At 38.6% G+C, this 26,894-nt stretch overlaps 1 protein-coding gene across 6 annotated transcripts in view; it reads left to right on the plus strand.

Moving 5' to 3' along the window:
- Positions 1–26,894, plus strand: part of RPS6KA3 (ribosomal protein S6 kinase A3) — a 117,644-nt gene that overhangs the window by 84,237 nt on the left and 6,513 nt on the right. For all 6 annotated transcript variants that reach the window (XM_044235668.1, XM_044235665.1, XM_044235664.1 and 3 more), the window contains 10 exons: positions 3,458–3,546; positions 3,748–3,812; positions 3,889–3,991; positions 6,536–6,660; positions 9,442–9,567; positions 12,105–12,194; positions 14,326–14,484; positions 15,221–15,382; positions 18,927–19,003; positions 19,530–19,647. In XM_044235668.1, the coding sequence (XP_044091603.1) occupies positions 3,458–3,546; positions 3,748–3,812; positions 3,889–3,991; positions 6,536–6,660; positions 9,442–9,567; positions 12,105–12,194; positions 14,326–14,484; positions 15,221–15,382; positions 18,927–19,003; positions 19,530–19,647 (1,114 nt within the window). The remainder of the gene's footprint in view (positions 1–3,457; positions 3,547–3,747; positions 3,813–3,888; positions 3,992–6,535; positions 6,661–9,441; positions 9,568–12,104; positions 12,195–14,325; positions 14,485–15,220; positions 15,383–18,926; positions 19,004–19,529; positions 19,648–26,894) is intronic.

Raw genomic sequence — 26,894 nt, forward strand, 5'->3', positions numbered from 1 at the left:
CTCTCCAAAAACATGATATGTATGACTTAACATTTTAAATTTAAATTTATCTGTTTGGTGTTCTTTTTTTCTTCTTGTATTTTCAATTACCCTCATTTTTAAAAAGGACTTATTTATTGGGGTGCCTGGGTGGCTCAGTGGGTTGAGGCCTCTGCCTTCAGCTCAGATCATGATCCCAGGGTCCTGGGATCAAGCCCCACATCGGGCTCTCTGCTCGGCAGGGAGCCTGCTTCCCTTCCTCTCTGCCTGCCTCTCTGCTGACTTGTGCTGTCTGTCAAATAAATAAATAAAATCTTTAAAAAAAACAACAACAACAAAAAAGACTTATTTATTTATTTATTTGACAGAGAAACACAGCGAAAGAGGAAACACAAGCATGGGTGTGGGAGAGGGAGAAGCAGGCTACCCGCTAATCAGGGAGCCTGATGCAGGGCTCGATCCTAGGACCCTGGGATCATGACCTGAGCCAAAAGCAGATGCTTTCCTGACTGAGCCACCCAGGCACCCCAGTTAGCCTCATTTCTAAGCACCCTATTTCCCTAGCCAGAAACCTGAAAATCATTCTTGATTTCTTCCCCTCTCTTGTACTTGCAGGTATTGACCAAATTTGCTCTTGAAAAGTTTTTCAGTGTCCCAGGCTTTCCTTTACACTGCATTGCTTATAGTTCTCAGACCATGGTAGTCTCCTACCTACACTACTGAGTGAAGCTCCAAAGTAAAATGCCTACAACTACTACCACTTCCTACTCCAGATTAGTCTATACTAACCTCTGGAGTTACCTTGTTGAAAATAAATTTGGTCATGTTAGTCCACCATTAAAAGACCTCTGCTGGGGAGCCTGGGTGGTTCAGTGGGTTAAAGCCTCTGACTTTGGCTCAGGTCATGATCTCAGGGTCCTGGGATCAAGCCCCACATCAGGCTCTCTGCTCGGCAGAGAGCCTGCTTCCTCCTCTCTCTTTCTGCCTGCTTTTCTGCCTACTTGTGAACTCTGTCAAATAAATAAATAAAATCTTAAAAAAAAAAAAAAGAAAGACCTCTGCTATATCCTTGTTACCTAATATGGCAGTATTTTCCCAGACTTGTTCAGTAGAACCCTGATTCTACAAGATGTGAATAGGTATTCTCTGAAAAAGACGTACTAGCAGCAAATATTTAGAAAAATACTGATTCTTTACTTTAGATTTCTCAGCCTTTTGTATGCAGTGTATTTTATTCTGTGTCTCCAAGAGGGATATTATAGATAACATTCCACAAATTCATTAGATCATGAAGTATTTTTTGATTGTTGCTGAGTATCTAGAGAAATTAAACTTCTTTAGTAAAATGTTGGGGGAATGCGGGCCAAGTGAATAAATTCTCAATCTTTAACTGCATTTAAGGCCTTTCATTCTCTCATGTTAAATTAGATATCCCCCTGGGCTGCCTGGGTGGCTCAGTGGGTTAAGCCTCTGCCTTCAGCTCAAGTCATGATCTCAGGGTCCTGGGATCGAGTCCCGCATCAGGCTCTCTGCTAGGCAGGGAGCCCGCTTCCTCCTATTTCTCTCTCTCTCTCTCTCTCTACTTGTGATCTCTCTCTGTCAAATAAATAAAATCTTTAAAAAAATATTAGATATCCCCTGCTATTGTCTTTTTTTAAATTAAATTAATTTATTTATTTTCAGAAAAACAGTATTCATTATTTTTTTTTACCACACCCAGTGCTCCATGCAATCCATGCCCTCCGTAATACCCACCACCTGGTACCCCAACCTCCCACCCCCTGCCACTTCAAACCCCTCAGATTGTTTTTCAGAGTCCATAGTCTCTCATGATTCACCTCCCCTTCCAATTTACCCCCTGCTATTCTCTTAGCAGTCTTTCCATATGTCCTTCTGAACTTGCCTCTTCACATATCAGGATTATCCTCGGGTTGTCCATCTCTATCTTCTCCTATCTTTATCTCTGTACCCTCAGCACTAAGGAATAGCTGGCACATTGTAGCTCACTAACAACTCTTGAATAATAAATGGATCTGTTTCTGAAGTAGAAATTTCTCTGCTAGCCATTTCCCCAGCTGTTACTGTTTTCGTACTTAGAGATAGTTTCCTTAATGTTTAAGTTAGGGGAAAAAAATAAAATTATATATTAAAGCTGAAACTGACTTTCAAGCTCATTCAAGCTAGTGGGTTTCAGACTGTGTGCTGTAGACTCTTAGAAGTTCCATAGACCCCTTTCCCACCAGCTCTTCTTCCCTGTAGGATTGTTAAAGGGAATGGGAGGAAAACATAGGTATATGAAGCACATGTTCTTTTAGCAGTTTTAAATCGTGGATTTCTTAAATTCCTTTTGAAAAAAAGGTTCCAAGATTATAGTTCGGGAGCCATTGATCTAACGGTCTATACTTGCTTATAAAGAAGTAGTATCAGACCCAAGGGGATTATCTTTTCCCAAGGTCACAAAGTTCTTAGTAACAGTGCCAGAACTAAAACTCAGGTATCTTACTCTCACAGCAGTGTTTGTTGCAAAATTTATAAAAATGGAAAAGTTTGTTAGAAAATTATGGACTGGGGTGCCTAGGTCACTCAGCCAGTTAAGCGTCTGCCTTCAGCTCGGGTCATGATCCCAGGGTCCTGGAATCAAGCCCCATGTCGGGCTCCCTGCTCACTGGGGAGCCTGCTTCTCCTCTCCCCTCCGCCTCTTTCCCTGCTTGTAGTCCGTCTCTCTCTCTCAAATAAATAAAATCTTTTTAAAAAGATTATGGACTAAAATTCTATTAAGTGTCCACACAAAAAAACTATACACAAATGTTCATAGCATCTTTATTTGTAATAACCCAAATGACACAATCCAGATACCCTTCAACAGGGAAATAGATAAACGAATTGTGGTACAACTATACCGTGGAATATTACCCAACAATTTGGGTGAATCTCAGGGGAATTTATATTGAGTAAAAAAAAAAAAAAAAAAAAAGATTACACACTTTATGATTACACTTACATAACATTCTTAAAATGACAAAGTTACAGAAATGTAGAATAGATTTGTGATTGCCAGAGGTTAGGAACTGGAAAGGGAAGGAGGCAAGTGTGGTTATAAAGGGACGTGAGGTATGCTGATGGTAATGAACTCTTCAGTATCTTTACTTTGGTGATGGGTGCAGCAACCTATACATAAATATGGTAAAATGGCATAGGACTAAGCTTACGCACACAGTGAGTGCAGTTAAAACTGGAGACGTCTGAAGGAGATCAGTGGATTGTACCAAAGTCAGGATTCTGGTTTTGATAGTGTACTATGATTTTGTCAGATGTGACCATTAGAGAAAACTGGGTAAAGTGTACACAGGATCTATATTATTTCTTACAACTTAGTATAAATCCATAATTATCTCAAAATAGAAAGGATTAACAGTTTTAAAATAGAACACAGATACTTCCAAAAAATAAAATGTTATTATGTGGATTTATTATTTAGAGCCAAGCTTGGGATGCCACAGTTTTTGAGTCCTGAAGCCCAGAGTCTTTTACGAATGCTTTTCAAACGAAATCCTGCGAACAGATTGGGTAAAATTTGTAATAAATTTGTTTCTTTTGTGTGTTTGTTGGTCTTTGGGATTTTTTAGTGGGGGGAGGTGGGTATTTGTTTTTGTTGTGGAATTATGACATAGTAGTACATATATTAAAAACAAACACTAAATTACCTATTCCTCCTTGAAATAAAATTACCATTTAATCAAAAGTTTTAAACCATTTAATTTTTGATAGGTGCAGGACCAGATGGAGTTGAGGAAATTAAAAGACATTCATTTTTCTCAACAATAGACTGGAATGTGAGTATACAATGAAAATTTTCTTGAATTTTTTTGTATTTAATGCATGTCTAAATCTCTCTTTTTTTTCCACCAGAAACTGTACAGAAGAGAAATTCATCCACCTTTTAAACCTGCAACTGGCAGGCCTGAAGATACGTTTTATTTTGATCCTGAGTTTACTGCAAAAACTCCCAAAGGTAAGGAGAAAATGTGAAAACCTAAATGTAACACATATATATGACTCATAATGCTATCCTCATATCTGCCCTGTGTACCGTATCCCTGCTTCAATAACTAGAAAATTAGTAACTCCTTTACAACATTTTATAGCAGTTAAGATCCTTGTTAAATCTTTTAGCAAATTAGGTTGTACCTTAAACTTTGATACTCTTTATGTGAAATATTTCTCTGGTTGTGCGTTCATTTACCTGTAGCTATTTTTACATGAAAGACTCTTCGGTATAGGTAGTACTCTTGAAAACTCTGATATTAGGTAGAATTCTGGAAGTACTTGTGAAGTTCAAATCCAAAACATAAACTTTACATGAGGTGTGATCATTTCAAAATGACTCATATCCTGTATCATGCTTTATCCTAAAATTGCATAAACAATGACTCTTCTAGAGAAGTTATCTTTGAAATGATAATCTGTATTTTATTAAATTAGTATGTGTATGCATGTAATTTTGTGTTTTGCACTCTAGTACTCTCTCATTTAGGTGTACCAGACCCCAGGTTTATCATTGACAAGCAAATAAAAAGTGTATTTGCATATATTTTCTATAGAGTATGTCATTTAACCTCACTATAAAGCTTTTCAGTCAATATCCTCATAATTTATGTTAAACATCGATGGATTTTATTGTTTTTTGGTAAGACAGTCTTAGAAATTTCGATTAATATGTAAAATTATATCAAATACATGAACAGTGATATGCATAGAATTGATGATATATGGTCAAGTTTTACTTTGCTTTCTCATTACAATTCGGCCTGATAGAGGAAAAATGTCAAAAGAGAGCAGTTCTGTATTGTATTCTACCCAGATTGGTTCTCTTAGCATAGTTCTTCAGTATAATACTGTCACATTGATTTAAAATGCACTAAACAGGGCGCCTGGGTGGCTCAGTGGGTTAAGCCGCTGCCTTCGGCTCAGGTCATGATCTCGGGGTCCTGGGATCAAGTCCCGCATCGGGCTCTCTGCCCTGCGGGGAGCCTGCTTCCTCCTCTCTCTCTCTCTCTCTCTCTCTCTCTCTGCCTGCCTCTCTGCCTACCTGTGATCTCTCTCTGTCAAATAAATAAATAAAATCTTTAAAAAAAAAAAAGTACACTAAACAGTATTTGTTGCTGAGAATGTCAGGCTGATGTTAAAAAAGAACTTTAGGGACGCCTGGGTGGCTCAGTTGGTTCAGCAGCTGCCTTCAGCCCAGGTCATGATCCCAGCGTCCTGGGATCGAGTCCCACATCGGGCTCCTTGCTTGGCAGGGAGCCTGCTTCTCCCTCTGCCTCTACCTGCCACTCTGTCTGCCTGTGCTCACTCTTGCTCCTCTCTCTCTCTCTCTGACAAATAAATAAATAAATAAAATCTTTTTTTAAAAAAAAGAACTTTACGTAGAGTTGATGTTTAAGTATATTGCCTGTTTGGTTTTCACTTGTGCCTAGACTTTATAGTGTAATTATAAATATTAGTGTGCTTAGTTCTGTGTTTATATTTATGAATAGCATATTTGTTATATCGTTTGTTTTTGTAATTAAATTTTTAAGTATTTTTCTATTTTTGTTAATGCCAGTAGATTCCACACAAATAATTTGAGTAACCATACGTGTCATGTCATAAAATATATTCTAAGGACTGCATACCATGATTGTCTCAGAAATTACTTTTATTCCTTATATATATATAAATATAGTAATGTTTAACTTATAGTTTAGATTTTTTAGATTCTGATGTTTTATATATTGAGATCACCAGACTAAATTTCTTTCTCCTAAATTATCTGTAGGGGAATCTTGTATCTCCCCCTCACCAGGAGCCATAGCATTGTTAGGTTATCATGTAGGGTTGCACTGTTTAATATGGTAGCCACTAGCCATATATGGTTATTTCGATTTAAATTAATTAAAATATAAAATTTTGTTTCTCAGGGCACCTGGGTGGCTCAGAGGGTTAAGCTCTGCCTTCGGCTCAGGGTCCGGGATGGAGCCCCTCATCAGGCTCTCTGCTCAGCAGGGAGCCTCCTTCCCCATCTCTCTCTGCCTGTCTCTCTGCCTACTTGTGATCTCTCTCTGTATGTCAAATAAATAAAAAGTCTTTTAAAAAAATAAATAAAAATAAAATTTTGTTTCTCAGTCACACTAAACCACATTTCAGATGCTTGAGAGCTGCATGTGGCTACTGGCTACCATATTGGACAGTACAGGTAAAGAAAATTTTCATCACTACAGGGAATTCTATGAGACAGTGCTAATTTAGAATAACATTAACCTAGTAATTCATTGATTTATTATATTCTTCAATGAATTAGCTATTTTGGGGGCTCAGAGGAGATAGGATGTTAGAGTTGTGATACCAATAAGCCATCAGGACAAAGCTGAGAGAGTGTTTCACTGAGTTATCCTGGAAGCCCTGGATGCCTAAGAAGTGGAATTCCAGAATAAGTGAGAAAGGTCATACTGTCAACAATTCTTCCTTTAATTAGCTTCAGAGTATTACCTTCTTAGTAACATATTATTTTTTTCAGATTCACCTGGCATTCCACCTAGTGCTAATGCACATCAGCTTTTTCGGGGATTTAGTTTTGTTGCTATCACCTCAGATGATGAAAGCCAAGCTATGCAGACAGTTGGTGTGCATTCAATTGTGCAGGTGAGTGAATGTATAATTTAAAATTTGAACTGTTTTAAGAAATAGTTCACTGTGTGAATAATTAGATTTATCTGCTGATTTTAAGTGGGCGGCTTAAAATACATTTTATATCATTGATCTTGAAAATTCCTTTCATATGCCTTTAAAGAGATTAAAAAAAAGAAAACCGTGCCTGGGTGACTTAGTTGGTTAAGCACCCAGCTCTTGCTTTCAGCTCAGGTCATGATCTCAATGAGGTCGTGGGATTGGGCCATTGGCAGGCTGTGTGCCCAGTGCAGAATCAGCTTGAGAGTCTCCCTCCACTCCTCACCTGCCCCGGCTTGCACACACCCATGCTTTCTCTCTCTTGCTCTTTCTCTTTCTCTCTCACTAAAATAAGTAAGTAATAAATCTTTGAAAAAAAAAAGATTGCCTGCTCCAGAGTCCTGGATATCTTTCTGACTTGAATGGGGGAGGGGGGTGCTTGGGTGGCTCAGTTGGTTAAGCCTCTGCCTTTGGCTTAGGTCATGATCCTGGGGTCCTGGGATTGAGCACCACATTGGGCTCCCTGCTCGGTGGGGAGTCTGCTTCTCCCTCTTCCTCTGCTATTCCTCTGCTCATGCTCTCCCTTACTCTATACTCTCTGTCTAATAAATAAATAAAATATTCAAAAGAATAAAAGAGAGTTGAGATACATATCACCATCTTGTCTCTACCCTCTCCTCCTATGCCTCATAATGTTTATCAGCCCTAACTTGTTTCATCTTCTGCCTCTGTCAGGTCAGCTGTGATGAACTGAGGTCTCCTGATTCCCTGATAGCTTGGAACAGGGCTCAGTAGACTTGTTCTGTAAAGGGCCAGTTAATAAATATTTGAGGCTTTGGAGTCTTTGTGATCTCTATTACGACTCAGCTCTGTCACTGTAGCACAAAAGCAGCCATGGACTATAGCTAAATAAATGAGCGTGGCTGTGTGCCGATAAAACTTAATAAAAGAAAAGTGAATTTCAGTCTTATATTTTCCAAATTTTGTGCCCTTGGGCTTTTGGAGCCCCAATTACTATTTAAAAGAAGTGGTTAGGGGCGCCTGGGTGGCTCAGTTGGTTGGACGACTGCCTTCGGCACAGGTCATGATCCTGGAGTCCCGGGATCGAGTCCCACATCGGGCTCCCAGCTCCATGGGGAGTCTGCTTCGCTCTCTGACCTTCTCCTCGCTCATGTTCTCTCTCACTGTCTCTCTCTCAAATAAATAAATAAAATCTTTTAAAAAAAAAATAAAAAAATAAAAGAAGTGGTTATAGGTACTATCTTAGGGTGTCCCCCCACCTCATTATCCCATGTGTTTATCAGAGTTGGAACACAGGGTAAAAACCACAGAAGCAGGATTCCAGATGTCTGTGTGTTTATATCAGGAGACTGGACTAATAAATGTTATTAGAGGAACACAAGTAGTACAAACCATTAGATTTATTTCTTCCCATCCTAGTATCATAGAAAGATAAATGTAATTCATCTTCCAAGTAAGTCATAGAGGGTACTAGATACATCTTTTGAAGCACTGATTGTTTTTAGGGCAGTAATTAGTGCTTGAATTTGCTTGATGATGAAGTTGCTTTTGCTCTAAATTTTTTTTCATGAGTTAGTCATCCTTCTTTCCTTTCTAGAAAACCAGTTTTCTAAAAAACACTGGTTTTTAGATAAAGTTCATGGTTGAAGCCGTTTGTTCAGTTTACTGTAGCAAGCATGTGATGTATATTAAGTTTTCAAGTTATAACTTCTGTACCTAACATAGAAATCACAAACATATTCTACAGATTCCAAATTTTAACCCAAACACAGTTCATACACATTGGTCGCGGGGGGTCTCCTTTCAATATAGCCAAGGACAGCACAGCTTCCCCCAGCCTGCTTATGGAACTACTAATTTGTTAGCCATCATTCTACCACCTGTTATTCGTCTTTAACTCATTAAAAGCTTCTCTAGCAGAAGTTGTATTGAAACTTTGACTTGAGGGGGTGGAAACAGAGGGCATGGCTACTGGTAGTCCACAATGATGATATAGGTATCACCTTCAAATACATTATTTTTATTTAGTATTCACCATTAGCCTCTGAGAAAACACATGTTCAGGGTTGCACGGTCTGCCAGAGGGACCTCTGAGACAAGAATCCAGATGTTCTAATTCTAAATCCTCCTAAATATTTTTCTTCTCTACCAGAAGCTTCAAACTTCTCCCTATTTGCAAAAGTACTTCAAAGACCTAGCACCATGTGGGGAATGGAACAGGGCTCAGGCACAGACAAGACTTTCTACCTTTTGTCAAGTAACTGCATTTTCTGTTGTACATATTCAGTTTTTTCTTTTTAACATGAGCTTTTTAAAAAGCCTATTTCTTACTATACATTTTATGGTAGACACCTCTAAAATACACAGTTGTGGGGGTGCCTGGGTGGCTCAGTCGGTTAAGTGGCTGCCTTCGGCTCAGCTCATGATCCCAGGGTTCTGGGATTGGGCCCCGAATTGGGCTCCCTGCTCAGTGGGAGGTCTGCTTCTCCCTCTTGTACTCCCCCTGCTTGTGTTCCCTCTCTTGCTATGTCTCTCTCTGTCAAATGAATAAATAAAATCTTTTTAAAAAAATACACAGTTGTGGAAGAATAAATGCTGTAAAGATTCATTTTTATTTTGTTTATATTCATTTGTATTTGTTGTTAACATCAACAATGTATAATGGGTACCATATTCCCCTATAATGATTTATACCGTAGTCATTATAAAACTATCAATTTGTAATTGTGTTTGTAGCAGTTGCACAGAAACAGTATTCAGTTTACCGACGGATATGAAGTAAAGGAAGATATTGGAGTTGGCTCCTACTCTGTTTGCAAGAGATGCATACATAAAGCTACAAACATGGAATTTGCAGTGAAGGTAAATCTTTTCAGATTTAAAATGCAACTCTGGGGTGCCTGGGTGGCTCAGTCAGTTGTGCATCTGACTCGTGATTTCAGCTCTGGTCTTGAACTCAGGTTCATGAGTTCAAACCCCACATTGGACTCCACACCCAGCATGGAACCTACTTTAAAAAAATTAAATCAAAATATAAAATACAATTCTAATAGTTATTATTCACACGTGTCAGTACCAGTTAAAATTAAATACTTCTTCTTTGGTAAATGTGCCTTTTTGTTTTGTTGTGTTGTGTTTTTTGTTTTGCTTTAAAGGTAAGGTAAATTTAATTATCTGCCTAGCAACCCTCAGGGGTCTTAATCTGGAACCACAGATTCACCTGTAAACTAAAGGCAAGGTAGCATACCTCCAGTTTGCTGAAGGCATTAGTACAGTTTACATCTGACCTGATTTTTAGTAACATCCCTTTACCCTAAAAAGTTCCCCATTTGTGGTCTGTCAGGGAATTCCTCAAGATTGTATGCCAAATTTTAAGTGTTTACATTTTTCTGGCAAAAATGTTCATACTGTCCTTTACATATAAAGGGATCTGTGAACCAATAAAAGTAAACCACTACTATTACAAAATTTGTTATCATTAGCTGTTTTAATTTCATCAGGTGTCAAGACAGTAAGAATTTCCTAAGCCAAAAAACAAATCACATGGCTCTGTGATAAAGTTTGAGTTACAAACCTGTAGTTGTAAGTGAAAAAAATACTATATTCAAGTCTCTGCCTTTTTATTTCTTGAGATGGTAGTCACTGCTCTCCCAATATAAGCAATTTAAGTAATATCTAAAGCTTTCAACCTATTTTGAACCTTGGAACTGGTCAATAAGTGTGGGTAGCTCATTTTTAGTTAGTAGAAGAGTGGCATTAATTGTTATTATTTCCGTACATCCATCTGTCTATCATCTGATATGATTTCACTGTGTAAAAATAAATGTATTTTATATATATATAAAAATATGTGGGAAGACACACACCTACATAAAAAATGATAATTACTATTCTAAACTTGGATGTAATTGTTTTAAAAACTATCAGTGTCCAGCTTTCTATCAGATGTAGGATGAACCATAGAAATGCATGTTAATTTGCTCTTCTCCTACTCATTGCTCATAGTGAAATCTGGGGTACATAGGAATTTTCACATTGCTTACATGAAAGGAGAGAAGGTGAGTAATGTACATGATGGGCAGTTTAAGGAGGTATCTTGCCTCCATAAACACATCAGAAGAAAAGCAGAAATGCCTTGAGGCCCCCTTTGAATTACAGAAACTAGAGGCAGTATACCAAAACCTTGAGAATATCTTCAAGCTATTTGTGGATTCTTGTGACTTAAATTTAATTCATAAAACCCAATCCCAGCACAACTTCATTCTACTGAAATTACTACAAATCTAAGATCTACAAACACAAGTCTGAATGTGACATAAGCTCTGCTCATATTAGCAGATCAAAGAGAATGTTGCTGGGAGTAACACCTCCCAGTGTGTTCTAGTTTTCAAAAGACTAGTCCTGGATCATCTCCCCTGAATTAGGATGTCTGTTCCATATACGTTTCCTCTTAATCATCCATTTGCTATGGTAGTCCACAACTTGCTGTGGTAATTCTGCACTGTCATTTGCATTTGATTACAGTGTACACCTAATGTTTGTATTCCCTCTTCTCATACAGAACTGTTTTGCAACTAAATCTATTTCAGATAGCACATTTGGCTTGCACTGTGAGTTGCAAGCTCTTTCCTCAACTGCTGGAGCATTTGAGTATTTATTGCATACATTAATTACTAAGCTTTTTTAAAATTGAAAATATAAAGGTCACAAAATTTGTTTCAGACTACCCTTTGGACAAAATGAAAGCCAAACTTGTCCTTTTAAAAATAGATATAATATTACTTTAACAGATTAAAACATTAAGAGGTATATTTTTAAGAAGCTGCTGACATAAAAGGGTTGGAAAGCTACATTAGTATTTTAAAGGGCTTTATTATAATAATTAAACTTAACTCTAGTCAAGTAAAATTCTAGGTGTGGTTTTCTGCTTAGCTTTCTGCATAGCTTCAAAAATAAGCTTGTTCTACTTAGCTGTTAATTAATTTTTTATAAGTAGCTTACAACTAATGGGTTATTCCGCTGAAGCATTTTCTTAAAGGAAATAAAGTTAATTCAATAAACAGACACTAGTGGTAGTATTATAGATACACCTTGTTTTTAATTACCTGTATTGATTGGGCTTAGAAGTTGACTGATTTTCCAGGGTTTAAAGACATTCAAGGAGGGAAGAAGGATATGTTCTTGGTACCTCTTCTTGAGGCTTTTAAGTGTTTAGAAAGTCCTAAACTTAGACTGGTTTTCAAACTTTGATAAGACAGTCTGGTCAAGTACTTGAATAAAACTGATTGATAAATGGCTTATATATATGTCCAGTATTTATATAAGATAATACCTAAAGTCTGTAGCTATTTGTGACCTTTATAGTTCATGAGATTTTATGATAAATATTTGCCTTTTAGATTATTGATAAAAGCAAGAGAGACCCAACAGAAGAAATTGAAATTCTTCTTCGTTATGGACAGCATCCAAACATCATTACTCTAAAGGATGTAAGTAGTAGATTCTTGAACTTCGATCATTGGAATCAGTTGTCCAGCTCACATTTGGAATGTTTTCAAATATAATGTGTTAGACAAATTACTTAATAAGAGTAAGTTTTTTAAAAAATTGAAGGACAACACATACAGCATAATTTAAGTTAATAAAAAACCTGTTTCTGTAGTTAATTCTTATACTTTCGCTTTAAGAAAAGTGTTACTGACATTATTGCTTTTAATATCTTTACTGGAACATTTGTGTATTAAATAGTAATAGGGATTGACTAGTCTCATGCTCCATGGACTCCCCAGACTCTTCCACAGTACTACCAGAGAGAGCAAAACTCGTATGTAACCACGTTACTCCTCTGCGTACAGTTCATACCCCCTCACCTCCAGTACTTGCCTTCCTCTGTCTGCAGTGGTTTTCACACTTCCTCTCCCACCCCATCCCCCAACCATGCTCCACTATGTACGCATCTTTAAACTTTCCTCCTTTTCTCATGCTGTTCTGTCTTTGAATTTATGGTTTCCTCATTTAATACTACCACTTCCCTTCTTTGCCTGGCTTATTACCATGCATCTAAAACTTTGCTAAAACATTACTTCCTCCAGGAAGTCTGTCCTGAGCGTCACCATACCCCATACAAGTAAGGTATCCCCTCCTTGCTACCTGTGGTTTTTATCATAACAGAGCTGTTGGCGAAAGGTGTGAACTCCCCAGGCAGCATTAAATCTTCTCTTGCTGATAGTGCTCAAAGGCTGCATCTGTGTTGTAGACTTGACATGTCCTGTGGCCAGCTCAGCCAGAGTACTTTTAAGGTACCTTTCGCCTTTCACCTCTTGAGATTTCGTGAATTCCAGAGTTTACTCTCCCATCTTCATAACCAAAACTCCTAATTTCCTCAGTTTAATTTATTGCTGTTCACTGTTAGAAGGAGAATGTTAGGGGCTCCTGGGTGGCTCAGTGGGTTGGACTTCTGCCTTCAGCTCAGGTCATGATCTCAGAGTCCTGGGATCAGCCCCACATCCGACTCTCTGCCCAGAAGGGAGCCTGCTTCCCCCTTGCTCTCTGCCTACTTGTGACCTCTCTTTCTGTCAAATAAATAAATAAAATCTTAAAAAAAAAAAAAAAGAAGGAGAATGTTAGCTTAGTCCCATTAAATGTGAAGCTGTGTAACTTAAGTGACTCTTGGATATAACCTGCAAGAATCCAAGTAAATCAAAAAGAAGGTATAGAAAATATTTTCATCTTTGCCTTACAAACTCCCTAAGCTGTCACTGTTTTTCACATCTTTCCTCTTTCCTTCATTTCAAATTCCAAAGTCTCTAAAAATTTCCCGACTTTTATTATAGCATCTCTGACTTTTTAACTCTTGTTTCTATCTTTCTCTCTACTAGAATAAAAACATTGAGGAGGGGTACCTTGTTTTCTCCATTTTGGGGGGCCCCAGCACATGGTACCTCTTATGGAACTAAATGAAAGTGTGCAGTAACCCTGTGGTGAAGGGGAATAAAAGGAACTGAAGTTTAATGAAGGGTCGTTTCAGTTTGGGATTGCCTGGAGTACAAATCAGAATTACAAGGAGCATTCTATTTCTACATGAGGAGTAAACGGCATGCTTCTGTGTGGTTAGATGGAATTTTTGCTACTTAATCTTCCTACTTAATTCTTGCCACAACTTGTCTTTCAGTTTAATCAAAACCAGGATAATTCATTGTACTGCATATGTAAATACAGTTCTACAATTGTAGGAGTTCCAGGAAAGTTACAGGCATGTGTCTTTATACCAATCCCTGCTGTCATCAGTAGATAGAAAGATCAAGAGAAACAAACCCTCAGAGAAAAAATTCAGTGCCCTTTGATATATGTTGCCCATAGTTACTTTGATTGTCATGACTTATGTTTCATAGAAGGAAATTACAGCTTATTTTCCTGACATCCAGTCTAATCAATTTGTATTTTAATATTCTTATATGTATAAAATGGTTTGGCAGATTTTATACCATCTATTGGTTGTGATAAGTAAAATTTTCCTTGACTATAAAATGAGTTTTAATTTCTCTTGAATATGCTAAACTTTATTCTGAGCACATGTAAAGCTTTAAATAATTTTTTACATTTTGATGTTGAATTTTACAGGTATATGATGATGGAAAATATGTGTATGTAGTGACAGAACTTATGAAAGGGGGTGAATTGCTGGATAAAATTCTTAGACAGAAATTTTTCTCTGAAAGAGAGGCCAGCGCTGTCCTGTTTACTATAACCAAAACTGTTGAATATCTTCACGCACAAGGGGTAAGTCTTTTTAACATTTTATACACACACACACACCTTTACCTTTTCCTTTTTTTAAAACCTTTTCTTAATGTTTGAACTAAAATTACAAAGGTTGATGTTACTTTATGCATTAATGGAGAATAACTATTACTAGCTTATTCTGCTGTTACTCCTCTACATAAATTTCTCCCACTGAGCTTGAAGTGATACTTTGAAATCCTGACTTGTTTATAGTAAATTCTTATGCTTCCCAAGAAAAAGTAAGCAAGGTCCTCTGACCTGGAAGACCTATCACCGTTTTTGCTAGGCCACTCCGGACTCTTGAGAACTGGGTCCATTGCAAATTTAGACGCAGAACCAGAGAATCATAGGTTGTATTCAATTATAAAAGGAAATTAAGAGCTTACTTCTTAAGGAATTTATTTTCAATACATTATTCTTACTTTGTTTGTCCTTGCTCTGAGAAGCTAACAAGTGGAATGTAATCATTTCATCCTAGAGCTTCTTGACTTCTAGCTTTGACTGCTCAATTGGACAAAGAGGAGGGACGTACATACTCTTTTTTCTCTTCCTCCTGTCCTTGCCCCAGTTCTATGCTAGAGAGTTAAACTTACATTATCAGCATTTTAAAATGAGATAATTTAAAGGTCAGCACTCGTCTTATTAAGTACGTCACTTGACATTTTGCGAATAAAGAGTATTCCGTAATGGAAATGTATTGTTAATGTACCTCTTTAATTTGTATTTCAATTAGGTGGTTCACAGAGACTTGAAACCTAGCAACATTCTTTATGTGGATGAATCTGGCAATCCAGAATCTATTCGAATTTGTGATTTTGGCTTTGCCAAACAGCTAAGAGCAGAAAACGGTCTTCTCATGACTCCTTGTTACACTGCAAATTTTGTTGCACCAGAGGTAATCGTGAATTATTTGCTTCCAGTATTTCAGTATATTTAAAAACTCATTTGCTGTGTTTATTTAATTTTTTAAAGATTTTATTTATTTATTTGACAGAAAGAGACACAGCGAGAGAGGGAACAGAAGCAGGGGAAGTGGGAGAGGGAGAAGCAGGCTTCCCACCAAGCAGGGAGCCTGATGCTGTCTGTGCTCAATCCCAGGACTCTGAGGTCATGACCTGAGCCAAAGGCAGACGGCTTGATGACTGAGCCACCCAGGCACCCCTGCTGTGTTTAATATAGAGTGGTTAATAGTTGTTTCATTGAAGACCTACTGAACAAATAATTAAAATGTCAGCTCTTTTTCTTCTGATGGTAATAAATCCCGTCTTCGGTCCCCTACTACTTAGTCCACTACAGTCCTTTTTTTGCTCTGCCTTCTGTCTTTCTACATAATCACACATCTGTAGCGGTCTGCTATCATTGACATTTTGGGGCCTGTAAGCACATGGAATTAAATGGAAACTAGTTTATTCTCATCCTTTCCTAATATTCTTCTAATTTCCTGGTTGGGTACCATCTTCCTGTATTTCTGAGGCTAAAACATCATGGTCTCTTCTTGTCCTTAGCTACATAACTAGGTACCATCTCTGTTATCCCCTAAAACCAGTTTGAGGTTCTTCCTTTCACAGAACTGCCATCCTAGCCCCGCTTCTTTCACCACAGCCCAAATGACTGCCACAGCCTAGCTGCACCCTGCTCCCTCTCTCCTTCTGTGATCATTCTACAGAAGAGCTGTAGAGTTACTGAAGTCTTCAAGCACTGCTTTGATCAAGTTGCTTCTTTTCCTAAGAAATTTTGGTTCCCCATTGTAGTAAATCTAAAGTCCACTGCTTTACCCTCAAGATTTCATGCATGTTTATTATCACCATGTTAAAAAAAAAGATGTAATTGTGGGGCCACCTGGGTGGCTCAGTCGTTAAGTGTCTGCCTTCTGCTTGGGTCATGACCCCACGGTCCTTGGATGAGTCCCGCATCGGGCTCCCTGCTCAGCAGGAAGCCTGCTTCTCCCTCTCCCACTTCCCCCTGCTTGTGTTCCCTCTCACTATCTATCTATCTCTCTCTCTCTGTCAAATAAATAAATAAAATCTTTTTTTAAAATGTGACTGAACTATGTAATAAAAAATAAGAGTTAACCCTAATATAGGGCTTATGTATTAGCTGATTTCATCCTCACAAATAGCATTTACATATAATAATTTTTTCTCTTATGTGAAATGAGACTTTTTACTTGAATTTTGCAAGAAACCAGGTGCACAATGAGAGGTTATGTCATCTGAGGTCAGATTGAGATTTGAGCCCAGGCAACATGGCTACAAAGTCTATGCTTTTACCATTAGATACTTCACCAAACAATGGTAACAGTTGGTAAGGTTAGGATGTCATTGGATTGTAGAGCTCCATTTCCCCTCTATTTTCCAAACTTTTTGTAATCTTGTTACTTCTGAGATGTAAAGTAATACTTTTTAAAAGACTACTTGCACCTGTTCTCCTGGTGGGACTAGAACTAATGAGGGACAGACTTTTTGCTTCTTTGTCCACATATGGATGTCCAAGCATGGTCACTTCATCTAGCCATCTCATTATTCCTCAAAAGGGCTTCTTGCTTCAGACAAGAAATCTGCTTCTGGAAATCTCCATGTAGCTGTTTTGCCTTGGCATGTTGGAATGTTTTTTGCTTCAAAACCTAATATTTTTTGTTTCAAATTTTTTTGCTTCAAGACCTTTTTTGCTTCAGAGCCTCTAAATTCATGTTCTTCAGGAAATCTTCTATGATAAAACTCTCCCTAGACTTCACCTTTTTTTTTTTTAAAGATTTTATTTATTTTTTGACAGAGAGAGAGATCACAAGTAGGCAGAGAGGCAGGCAGAGAGAGAGAGGAGGAAGCAGGCTCCCTGCTGAGCAGAGAGCCCGATGCGGGACTCGATCCCAGGACCCTGAGATCATGACCTGAGTCGAAGGCAGCGGCTTAACCCACTGAGCCACACAGGCGCCCTAGACTTCACCTTTTAATCACCACTTAGTCATTCAAATTAAAACTTGGAAGTCCTCCTGAAATGCTCCTTCTCCATCATTTCTCTACATCCTGTCAGTTACCAAACACTTTCCATTCTGATTCCTGAATAGTTTAGACCCCTTTTCCCTTACCCATACATCCCATCTCCACTAAGTCCTTCCTGTTTTATCATGACGTCTTTTCCTTTCCATGTTCTGCCTTAGTGTGGTTCCTCATAGCCTTTCACTTAGTTTGCTACAAATTGCATCCTATCAGACGACCTTGTTTCCAGTCTGTCTGCTTGCCAGCATTTCCTCTATACCTGGAGTTACTCTTTTGGTGTACATGTCTACCTATTTTATTGCCCTGTTTAATGTATCAGTGACCACAGATTGCCTATGGGAAAAACCTTTTAAATCCTTAAGATATCTATAAAAGCCCCTCTTCGTTCTCTCTGGTATCCCCTACCTGGACATCTGACCACGCTGAATCATTGCCTGTCTTTAAGCATGCTCTGCTCTCTTGCCTCTGCCCTTTGAGTGTCCCCTGCTCTCCCCCACCTCCTCCCTTTGCTTCCTGAATTCTTACTTATAGGCCCAGTACCAGCAGGCTGTCCCGTAGTCTTCCTTCTCTCCCCATATCAAAAATGAATTGTTTGGGGGCACCTGGGCAGCTCAGTCGGTTAAGCGTCTGACTGTTGACTTCAGGTCATTTTCTCAAGGTCATAGGATCAAGTCCCACATCAGTCTCCATGTTCTGCGGGCAGTCTGCTTGAGATTCTCTCGCCCTCCTCCCGCCCTGTTCTTGCTCTCGCTCTCCCTCTCATTCTAAAATAAATAAATAAATCTTTAAAAACAAAAATGAATGAATGGTTTCCTCATCTTTATGCCTATAACACTTTAGGCATAATTTTGTTACAATACTTACCGTGTTGAATTATTAACTATATGTATGTTTATTTCCCCTGCCGTATTCTAATTTTCTTGAGGAAACAAGAGTGTTTTATATTTATCACTCTTCATGCTGGATAATAATTGGTGATTACTAAATGCTCGAGTGAATCATATTTTTATATGTAAAAATATAATTTTGCATTATATTATTTGTACTTTTATATATATTCCTAAAAGTAATGTTTTATGTAACCACTCCTGCAGCCTCATACAAAAATGAATATAAATTCATTTAAAGAAGAAACTTAGAGGGAAGCAGTGGGGAGAAAAAGAAACGTAATTTCATTTTATTTTATAGTCTTCTATATGCCATAGCATCACTCAACAAATGCTAATTCAAATACCAAAATCAAATATATATGTATGTAAATAAATATTCATATATCTATGAATGAATTATTAGTTGTAGAATAGTATTAATACCTTGCCTTGCTTGTTAATCATGTTCTGTTGAGGTTTTTCTTAAATACATTGATTTAGAAAATAGTACAGTTCATAGCCTATTCAGTTCTCTAAACAGTAATGTGTTAATACTAATTTTTACTTTTTTTAGGTTTTAAAAAGACAAGGCTATGATGCTGCTTGTGATATATGGAGTCTTGGTGTCCTCCTCTATACAATGCTTACTGGGTGAGTGGACCATATATTGTAATCAGCATTTATTCATCAATATTCTGTTCTATATTTTTAATCTCTCTGTTGTACTATGTTTCTTTTCATGTTTTCTCATATTATCTAATAATCCTGTGTGTGTCTATCTCTCTATGTATATGTACCATATTTATAACTGTATCATTACTGGCTTTCTTTAATGTACCATTTGTTAATGTCTTAAGGTCTTAACTTGATTTTTTCCATATCTCTTTTGTACTCTTATAGTGTATGTATAAACATACACTATTTTTAAACAGTCTATTCTAATGTGTCATATCTTAAAATATTTATATTATCATACATTAAGTCTAATTAATATTTCATAGCTTATACCTTGACCTGGTGCTTTATGGTGCTTCATGATTTCACTTAAGGAAATTTTAATGAAATATTACATTAATTAAATTAACTGGAGTACTCTTGAACACTGCAAATAAATGTGAAGATTACCAACCAAAAAAGAAATTTTATTCATTAACATTTTAATTTCATTATAAACTAGTTACACTCCATTTGCAAATGGCCCTGATGATACACCAGAGGAAATATTAGCACGGATAGGCAGCGGAAAATTCTCACTCAGTGGTGGTTACTGGAATTCTGTTTCGGACACAGCAAAGGTAAGTATGGCTTCCTATTATAAGCTTCTTCGAAAATAATTTCTTATAATCCCTGGTAAGAAAAAATAATAATCAGTTACACACTTTTGTTTATAAAGTATTATTTTAAAGTGATGTTACCAGATAACTTGAACTCAAAAATGGACCTATTACTTTGTTTCCCAGAAGGTATTGGTTTTGTTTTATTATCTATACATCTAAAACTACTTACTGACAAGCATGATGAATAATAATGGTGGTATAAGAAACTCTTTTTTTTTGTTGTTATGTTAGTTACCATACAGTACATCATTAGTTGTTGGTTTTTTTTTAAAGATTTTATTTATTTATTTGACAGACAGATCACAAGTAGGCAGAGAGGCAGGCAGAGAGAGAGAAGAGGAAGCAGGCTCCCTGCTGAGCAGAGAGCCCAATGTGGGGCTCTATCCCAGGACCCTGGGATCATGACCTGAGCCGAAGGCAGAGGCTTTAACCCACTGAGCCACCCAGGCGCCCCAAGTACATCATTAGTTTTTGATGTAGTTTTCCATGATTCGTTGTTTGCATATAACATCCAGTCCTCCATTAATACATGCCCTCCTTAGTACCTATCACTGGGCTGACCCATCCCCGATCTCCCTCCCCTCTGAAACCCTCAGTTTCTTTCCTGGAGGCCATAGTCTCTCATGCTTCGTCTCCCCCTCTGATTTCCCCCCTTCATTTTTCTCTTTCTTCTCCTAATGTCCTCCATGCTATTCCTTATGTTCCACAAATAAGTGAAACTATATGATGATTGACTTTCTCTGCCTGACTTATTTCGCTTAGCGTAATCTCCACCAGTTCCATCCATGTTAATGGAAAAGTTAAGTATTCATCCTTTCTGATGGCTGAGTAATACTCCACTGTATATGTGGACCACATCTTCTTTATCCATTCATCTGTTGAAGGGCATCTCGGCTCTTTCCACAATATAAGAGACTCTTAATGATAGAGAACAAACTCAGGGTTGATGGAGGGGTGGGTAGGGGATGGGCTCAATGGGTGGTGGGTATTAAGGAGTGCACTTGTTGTAGTGAGCACTGGGTATTATATGTAAGTGATGAATCGCTGAGTTCTGTTCCTGAAACCAATATTACTCTGTATGTTATGAACTAGAATTTTAAAAAAAATTTGGAATAAAAAAATATAAACCTGTTAACCAAAATAATAGTAATAAGAAGAATGATGGGATGCCCAGGTGGATCAGTTGGTTAAGCAGCTGCCTTTGGCTCAGGTCATGATCCCAGTATCCTGGGATTGAGTCCTGCATCGGGCTTCTTGCTTCATGGGGAGCCGGCTTCTCCCTCTGCTTCTGCCTGCCACTCTCCCTGACTGTGCTCTCTCTCTCTCTCTCACTCTAACAAATAAATAAAATTCAAAAAAAGAAGAAGAAGAATATTGATAATGGTGGTAGTCTTCATGATTTTTATGGCTTTTTTGTGCCTCACACTGCACCTCACCTAAATCATCCCATTTAATCCTCTTCCAAATCCTGTAAAATAGGTGGTAGTATCCCCATTTCACAGAAGAAAAGCAAGGCTAGAATTTTTGTGTGAATTTGTCCATAGTTACATACCGGGAACATGTGGATGCTTTGAACTAAGCAGTTGGTCCCAAAGCCCTTATTCCCTAGAATAACTGCACCATGTTCTATTTTTGGTTCATATTATATAGAAAAGGGTCTCATCTTTTTCATAATAAACAGTAGTATGGTTTTATAGTGTCTGCTTGAAATCCATTTGAAAAGCCTTTCTCACTGGAAGATCTGCCATACTCTGGCAGACTTGCTTTCCAACTCTGCTCTAGTTTTACTTTATTCATAGAAAATGCTCTTTTAAAATCAAGAGAGAAAATTTTAAAAATTAGAAAGAAAAAGAAGAGCAGTTTTCCTCTCCCGAATAAGAAAAACATAGAGGAGGCCGCCTGGGTGGCTCAGTGGGTTAAGCCGCTGCCTTCAGCTCAGGTCATGATCTCAGGGTCCTGGGATTGAGGCCCGCATCCGGCTCTCTGCTCAGCAGGGAGCCTGCTTCCTCCTCTCTCTGCCTGCTTGTGATCTTGCTCTGTCAAATAAATAAATAAAATCTTTAAAAAAAGAAAAAAGAGGGCGCCTGGGTGGCTCAGTGGGTTAAGCCGCTGCCTTCGGCTCAGGTCATGATCTCAGGGTCCTGGGATCGAGTCCCGCATCGGGCTCTCTGCTCAGCGGGGAGCCTGCTTCCCTCTCTCTCTCTGCCTGCCTCTCTGCCTACTTGTGATTTCTCTCTGTCAAATAAATAAATAAAATCTCTAAAAAAAAAAAAAGAATTGCTTTGGGACGCCTGGGTGGCTCAGTTGGTCAAGCAGCTGCCTTCAGCTCAGGTCATGATCCCAGGGTCCTGGGATCGAGTCCCACATCAGGCTCCTTGCTCGGCAGGGAGACTGCTTCTCCCTCTGACTCTGCCTGCCTTTCTGTCTGCCTGTGCTCACTCGCTCTCTTCCTCTGTCTCTGACAAATAAATAAATAAAATCTTTAAAAAAAAGAAAAACATAGAGGAGATAAAGAAGATACATACTGGTAAACGTGCTTGCTGATTTCTCTTAGAGGTGGAAGCCTGAGTTGAGATGATCGCATAAGTAAATAGGGTACATCAAAAACATAGGTTGATTCTTTTGGCATAGAGATGAAGCCTTAGTTAACTAATTTAATGTCTGCATAGATGATACTTGGCTTTATAACTGATTTAAAATGAAGTGTTAGCCTTTCCCTTTTTTTAACAATTATTTCTTAAACCAGATGATTCATTTTTTTTTTCTGGGATTTCTTTTTAATCCATGTGTTCAACACTTACAGCATGCTTAAAATGTGAAGGTCCAGGGATCAAAAGATGTGACTGAGATAGAATTCCTGATCTCAGGAAGCTCATGATCTAGTTGGGAGATGGCCAGAAGTATATAGCACAGTGTCACGTGTGCTGTTACAGTGGTACATTTTTTTGTGTTAAAGAAGTTTACAGATGGTGCTCAGTCAGAAAGATTTCCAAGAAAGCTTTCCAGAAGCAGTGAGGGGATTTTCCTGGCAGCTTTAGGGAGCAGAAGGATGTATTCCATCCCAGGCTGCAGGAGCAGCACATGCTATTTGTGGTCAGGCCAGCCTGCAAATGGCAGAATGCTTCCAGGCTGCTGTGCACAGTTTGTTGTGCCTAGCACGGGGTACACGTGAGAAGGTAGCTGATGAACCCAGATTATAAAAGGCTTTGCAGATTATGCTCAGGATTTCAGGTTTATTCTAGGTATTGGAGAACTGCTGAAAAGTATTAAGCGTTGTGATCATCAGAGTTTCCTTTTCCAAGTTTGTTCTATAAAGCAGTAATTCTGATCTCTGGAGTCTGCCAGAAATTGTCATGATCAGTTGTGAGACATATTAAATAATGTTACTGTATAAAGTATCAAAGCTTACCCATTGCCTCCTTTTTAAATAAATTATAGAGATAACCTTGACTTGCTTTAATTTCAATAATTTAGCTCTCATTGACTTGATTCCAGTACGTCTTTTTGAATGAAAGAGAAAGGTGAGGATGAGATAAAAAATAGAGCACAAAAAATTGGATCTAACTCACAGCCTTTCTTATAAAGATCACGTTATTACTGATAACTTCTGCAAATCTGTCCAGTTAAGACTTGAGATAAGCTTTATATGGTACAGTGAATACGCACAAAGTTGGAAGTGAAGGTTCTATCAGTCTGATGTGTTCCCTCAAGAGCAAGTTGCACATGTGAATGTCATTAGTCATATGGGCCGTATGTTTCATATGTGGCTTTGAGAAGAACAGGACCATCACTACAATTCACTGGGCACTTATGTGCCAAGGTCTATGCTAACATTTAATACCTATATTTTTTCATTCAGTCCTCACTGACCTAATATTAAGGGTTTTACTTACAAGGTTTTACTGTATTTCAGGTCACAAATGATGAAGACCTAGACTAGAGCAGTAGTAGCAAGATTTGAGCTAAATTAAAGAGAAATTTAGGGGGCAAAATAGACTCAGTGGTTAAATGGGGATAAGAAACAGGGGAGGGGCACCTGAAGGGCACAGTTGATTAAGCGTCTGACTCTTGGTTTTGGCTCAGGTTATGATCTCAGGGTCGTCAGATCAAGCCCCACACTGGGCTCCATGCTGAGCATGGAATGGAGTCTGCTTGAGATTGTGTGTGTGTGTGTGTGTGTGTGTGTGTGTGTGTGTGTCTGAAAATAAATAAATAAATCTTTAAAGAAAAAAAGAAGCAAGGGGGAAGCAGATAGTAAGCATGTAGTCCACATATCCACTGTAGACAAATGAGTTATAGTGGTGTTCTTTCACCAAGATGTGGGATACAAAAGAAGTAGTTTTGAGAGGCATGATAATTACAGATTTGGACATTATGAATTTGAAATGCGACTGTGGTGTATAAGTAAGAGATGTATGTCCATTAGGCAACTGGCTGTATTGATGCAGATCTTAGGAGAGAAGTTTTGGGTGGACAGTGGATTTTGGAGTCACCATCTGTAGAAGCTAAAGCCATGAATACGAATGGGTTTATCTGAACGGAGTGATGAGACTTACGGAAGGAAGAGAGTTTTATTGTGCCCCTGGGCAGTTTTGCAACTTTTTATGTACTTGAAGCATATTTTCTCACTTTAAGAATTTGGAAGGGGGGGTGCCTGGGTGGCTCAGTGGATTAAGCCGCTGCCTTCGGCTCAGGTCATGGTCTCAGGGTCCTGGGATCGAGTCCCACATCGGGCTCTCTGCTCGGCGGGGAGCCTGCTTCCCTTCCTCTCTCTCTCTGCCTGCTTCTCTGTCTACTTGTGATCTCTCTCTGTCAAATAAATAAATAAAAATCTTTTTAAAAAAAAAAGAATTTGGAAGGGGAGCTCCTAATTGTTTCACTTTTTATTTCTTATTCTGTTCAGTAGCTTATTCCTGTTCTTTGCTGTTAATGAAAACTAAAAATAAGAAACTAAATAATAGCAAAGGAGTACTTGGAATAACATCTCTTCAGTTCCCAGTACCAGTCAGCCACCAGGTTCTGTTGCTTCTTTCTCTTAAGTAGCTCAGACCATCCATATTTCTCCGTCTCTTATACTACCCTGAAGCCATCATCTCCTGCCAGTCTCAAATTGGAGTCTTCAGGCTTGCACCCTCCAATCCATTTTCCTCCACACTTAGTGAGGGTAAGCTCTCTAAAGTACAAACCTGACTGTGTCATTCCCTTGCTTTAAATAATTTCTTACCTCCATACAAAGACCAGATTTGCTAATGTAGTTTACAGGGGCCTTCATGGTCTAGTCCCTTCTCACCTTCCCATTTATCTGCTGCCATGTTCTACTTGTTTTTATTACAGCCTCACTGCACTCCTTTCAGTTCCTCAATTGTGACACGTTCTCATCCCTGACGGATTTCCTCTAATCACACTCTGCTCTAGCTCCCTGAATTGCTCTGTTTCCTTCCCCCTTCTTTATAATCCATCTGCAGTTCATCCTTCAGGTCTCACATTCCTCTAAAGAAGTCACTTCTAAGCCACCCCATCCTGTTCAGGTCAGGTGTCTCTTTGTGCTCCTCTAGCTATACCTCTTTATTCATCCCATCAAAGACTTAACTGTTTGCTTTGTAATTGATTCTTTGTTTCTCTCTCACTGGGCTGAAAGCTTCATGAGGTCAGAGTTCATTTCTATCTTGTTCACTGCTGAATACCCAATGTCTAGCAGAATACTTGGCCTTTAATAGATACTCAAATAGATGTATTTTGAATGAAAAATTAAACAAGTGGTAGATGGCTCTTTTAAGTCACAACTGTTCTTATTCTGGAGAGTATAAAACTATCTAGCAGTTATATGGATCTGTATTCCATGCATAGGAAAGCATTTGGATAGATAGAAGGCATTTTCTCTGGAAGAATGGTATTTTGGGAGTTCTTCTTGTTCTTTTGCTTCTCTGTATTTCTTTATTTTTTTAAGTAATGCCTGTGCAATGCCCATGAAGTGGGGAAAATAAAAATAACTCTAATCTGGGGCACCTGGCTGGCTCAGTTGGTGGAGCATGTGACTCTTGATCTTGGGGTTGTGAGTTCAAACCCCACGTTGGGTGTGGAGCCTACTTAAAAAAAATAATCTTTTGGAGGGGGCATTTGGAGCTCTCCAATTAAATTCTTATTATCGGACAGTTATGTTCTGCTTTTCATTACTACCAGCAGCACAAAGAAGTCTTAAGCTGAAAATTATTTAGAAATAAAACTACAGGGACGCCTGGGTGGCGCAGTTGGTTGGACGACTGCCTCGGCTCAGGGCGTGATCCTGGAGTCCCGGGATCGAGTCCCGCATCGGGCTCCCAGCTCCATGGGGAGTCTGCTTCGCTCTCTGACCTTCTCCTCGCTCATGCTCTCTCTCACTGTCTCTCTCTCTCTCAAATAAATAAATAAAATCTTTAAAAAAAAAAAAAAAGGAATAAAACTACAGGGGCACCTGGGTAGCTCAGTGGTTAAGCCTCTGCCTTCAGCTCAGGTCATGGTCTCAGGGTCCTGGGATTGAGCCCCGCATTGGGCTCTCTGCTCAGCGGGGAGCCTGCTTCCCCCTCTCTCTCTCTCTGCCTGCCTCTCTGACTACTTGTGAACTCTGTAAAATAAATAAATAAAATCTTTTTAAAAAAAAATAAATAAAACTACAAAAGTATAGAAAAGTCAGAATAGGGCGCCTGGGTGGCTCAGTGGTTAAGCCGCTGCCTTCAGCTCAGGTCATGATCTCGGAGTCCTGGGATCGAGTCCCACATCGGGCTCTCTGCTCAGCAGGGAGCCTGCTTCCCTCTCTCTCTCTCTGCCTGCCTCTCTGACTACTTGTGATCTCTCTCTGTCAAATAAATAAATAAAATCTTTAAAAAAAAAAAAAAAGAAAAGTCAGAATATCTCAGTGAATAAAAGAGCCAAAGTACTTAAAGATACATAAATGTGGTAAATTTACTCTTTGTAGTGCACCAAAGTTACTGTTACTCAGGGAAGAGAAAACAGAGACTTGGGTTTTTTGCCTTTTATTTTTTTTTTTTTAAAGAAATTGCCATGTTGGGCGCACTGAGGTGGCTCAGGCAGTTAAGCATCCAACTCTTGATTTCGCCTCAGGTCATGATCTGAGTCATGGCATTGAGCCCCATGTTGGGGAGTCTGCTTGAGATTCTCTCCCTCTCCCACTGTCCCTTGCCCTGCTCATGCTCACTTCTGTTCTCTCT

Source organism: Neovison vison, chromosome X, assembly GCF_020171115.1.
Source record: "Neovison vison isolate M4711 chromosome X, ASM_NN_V1, whole genome shotgun sequence".
Taxonomy (NCBI): Eukaryota; Metazoa; Chordata; class Mammalia; order Carnivora; family Mustelidae; genus Neogale; species Neogale vison.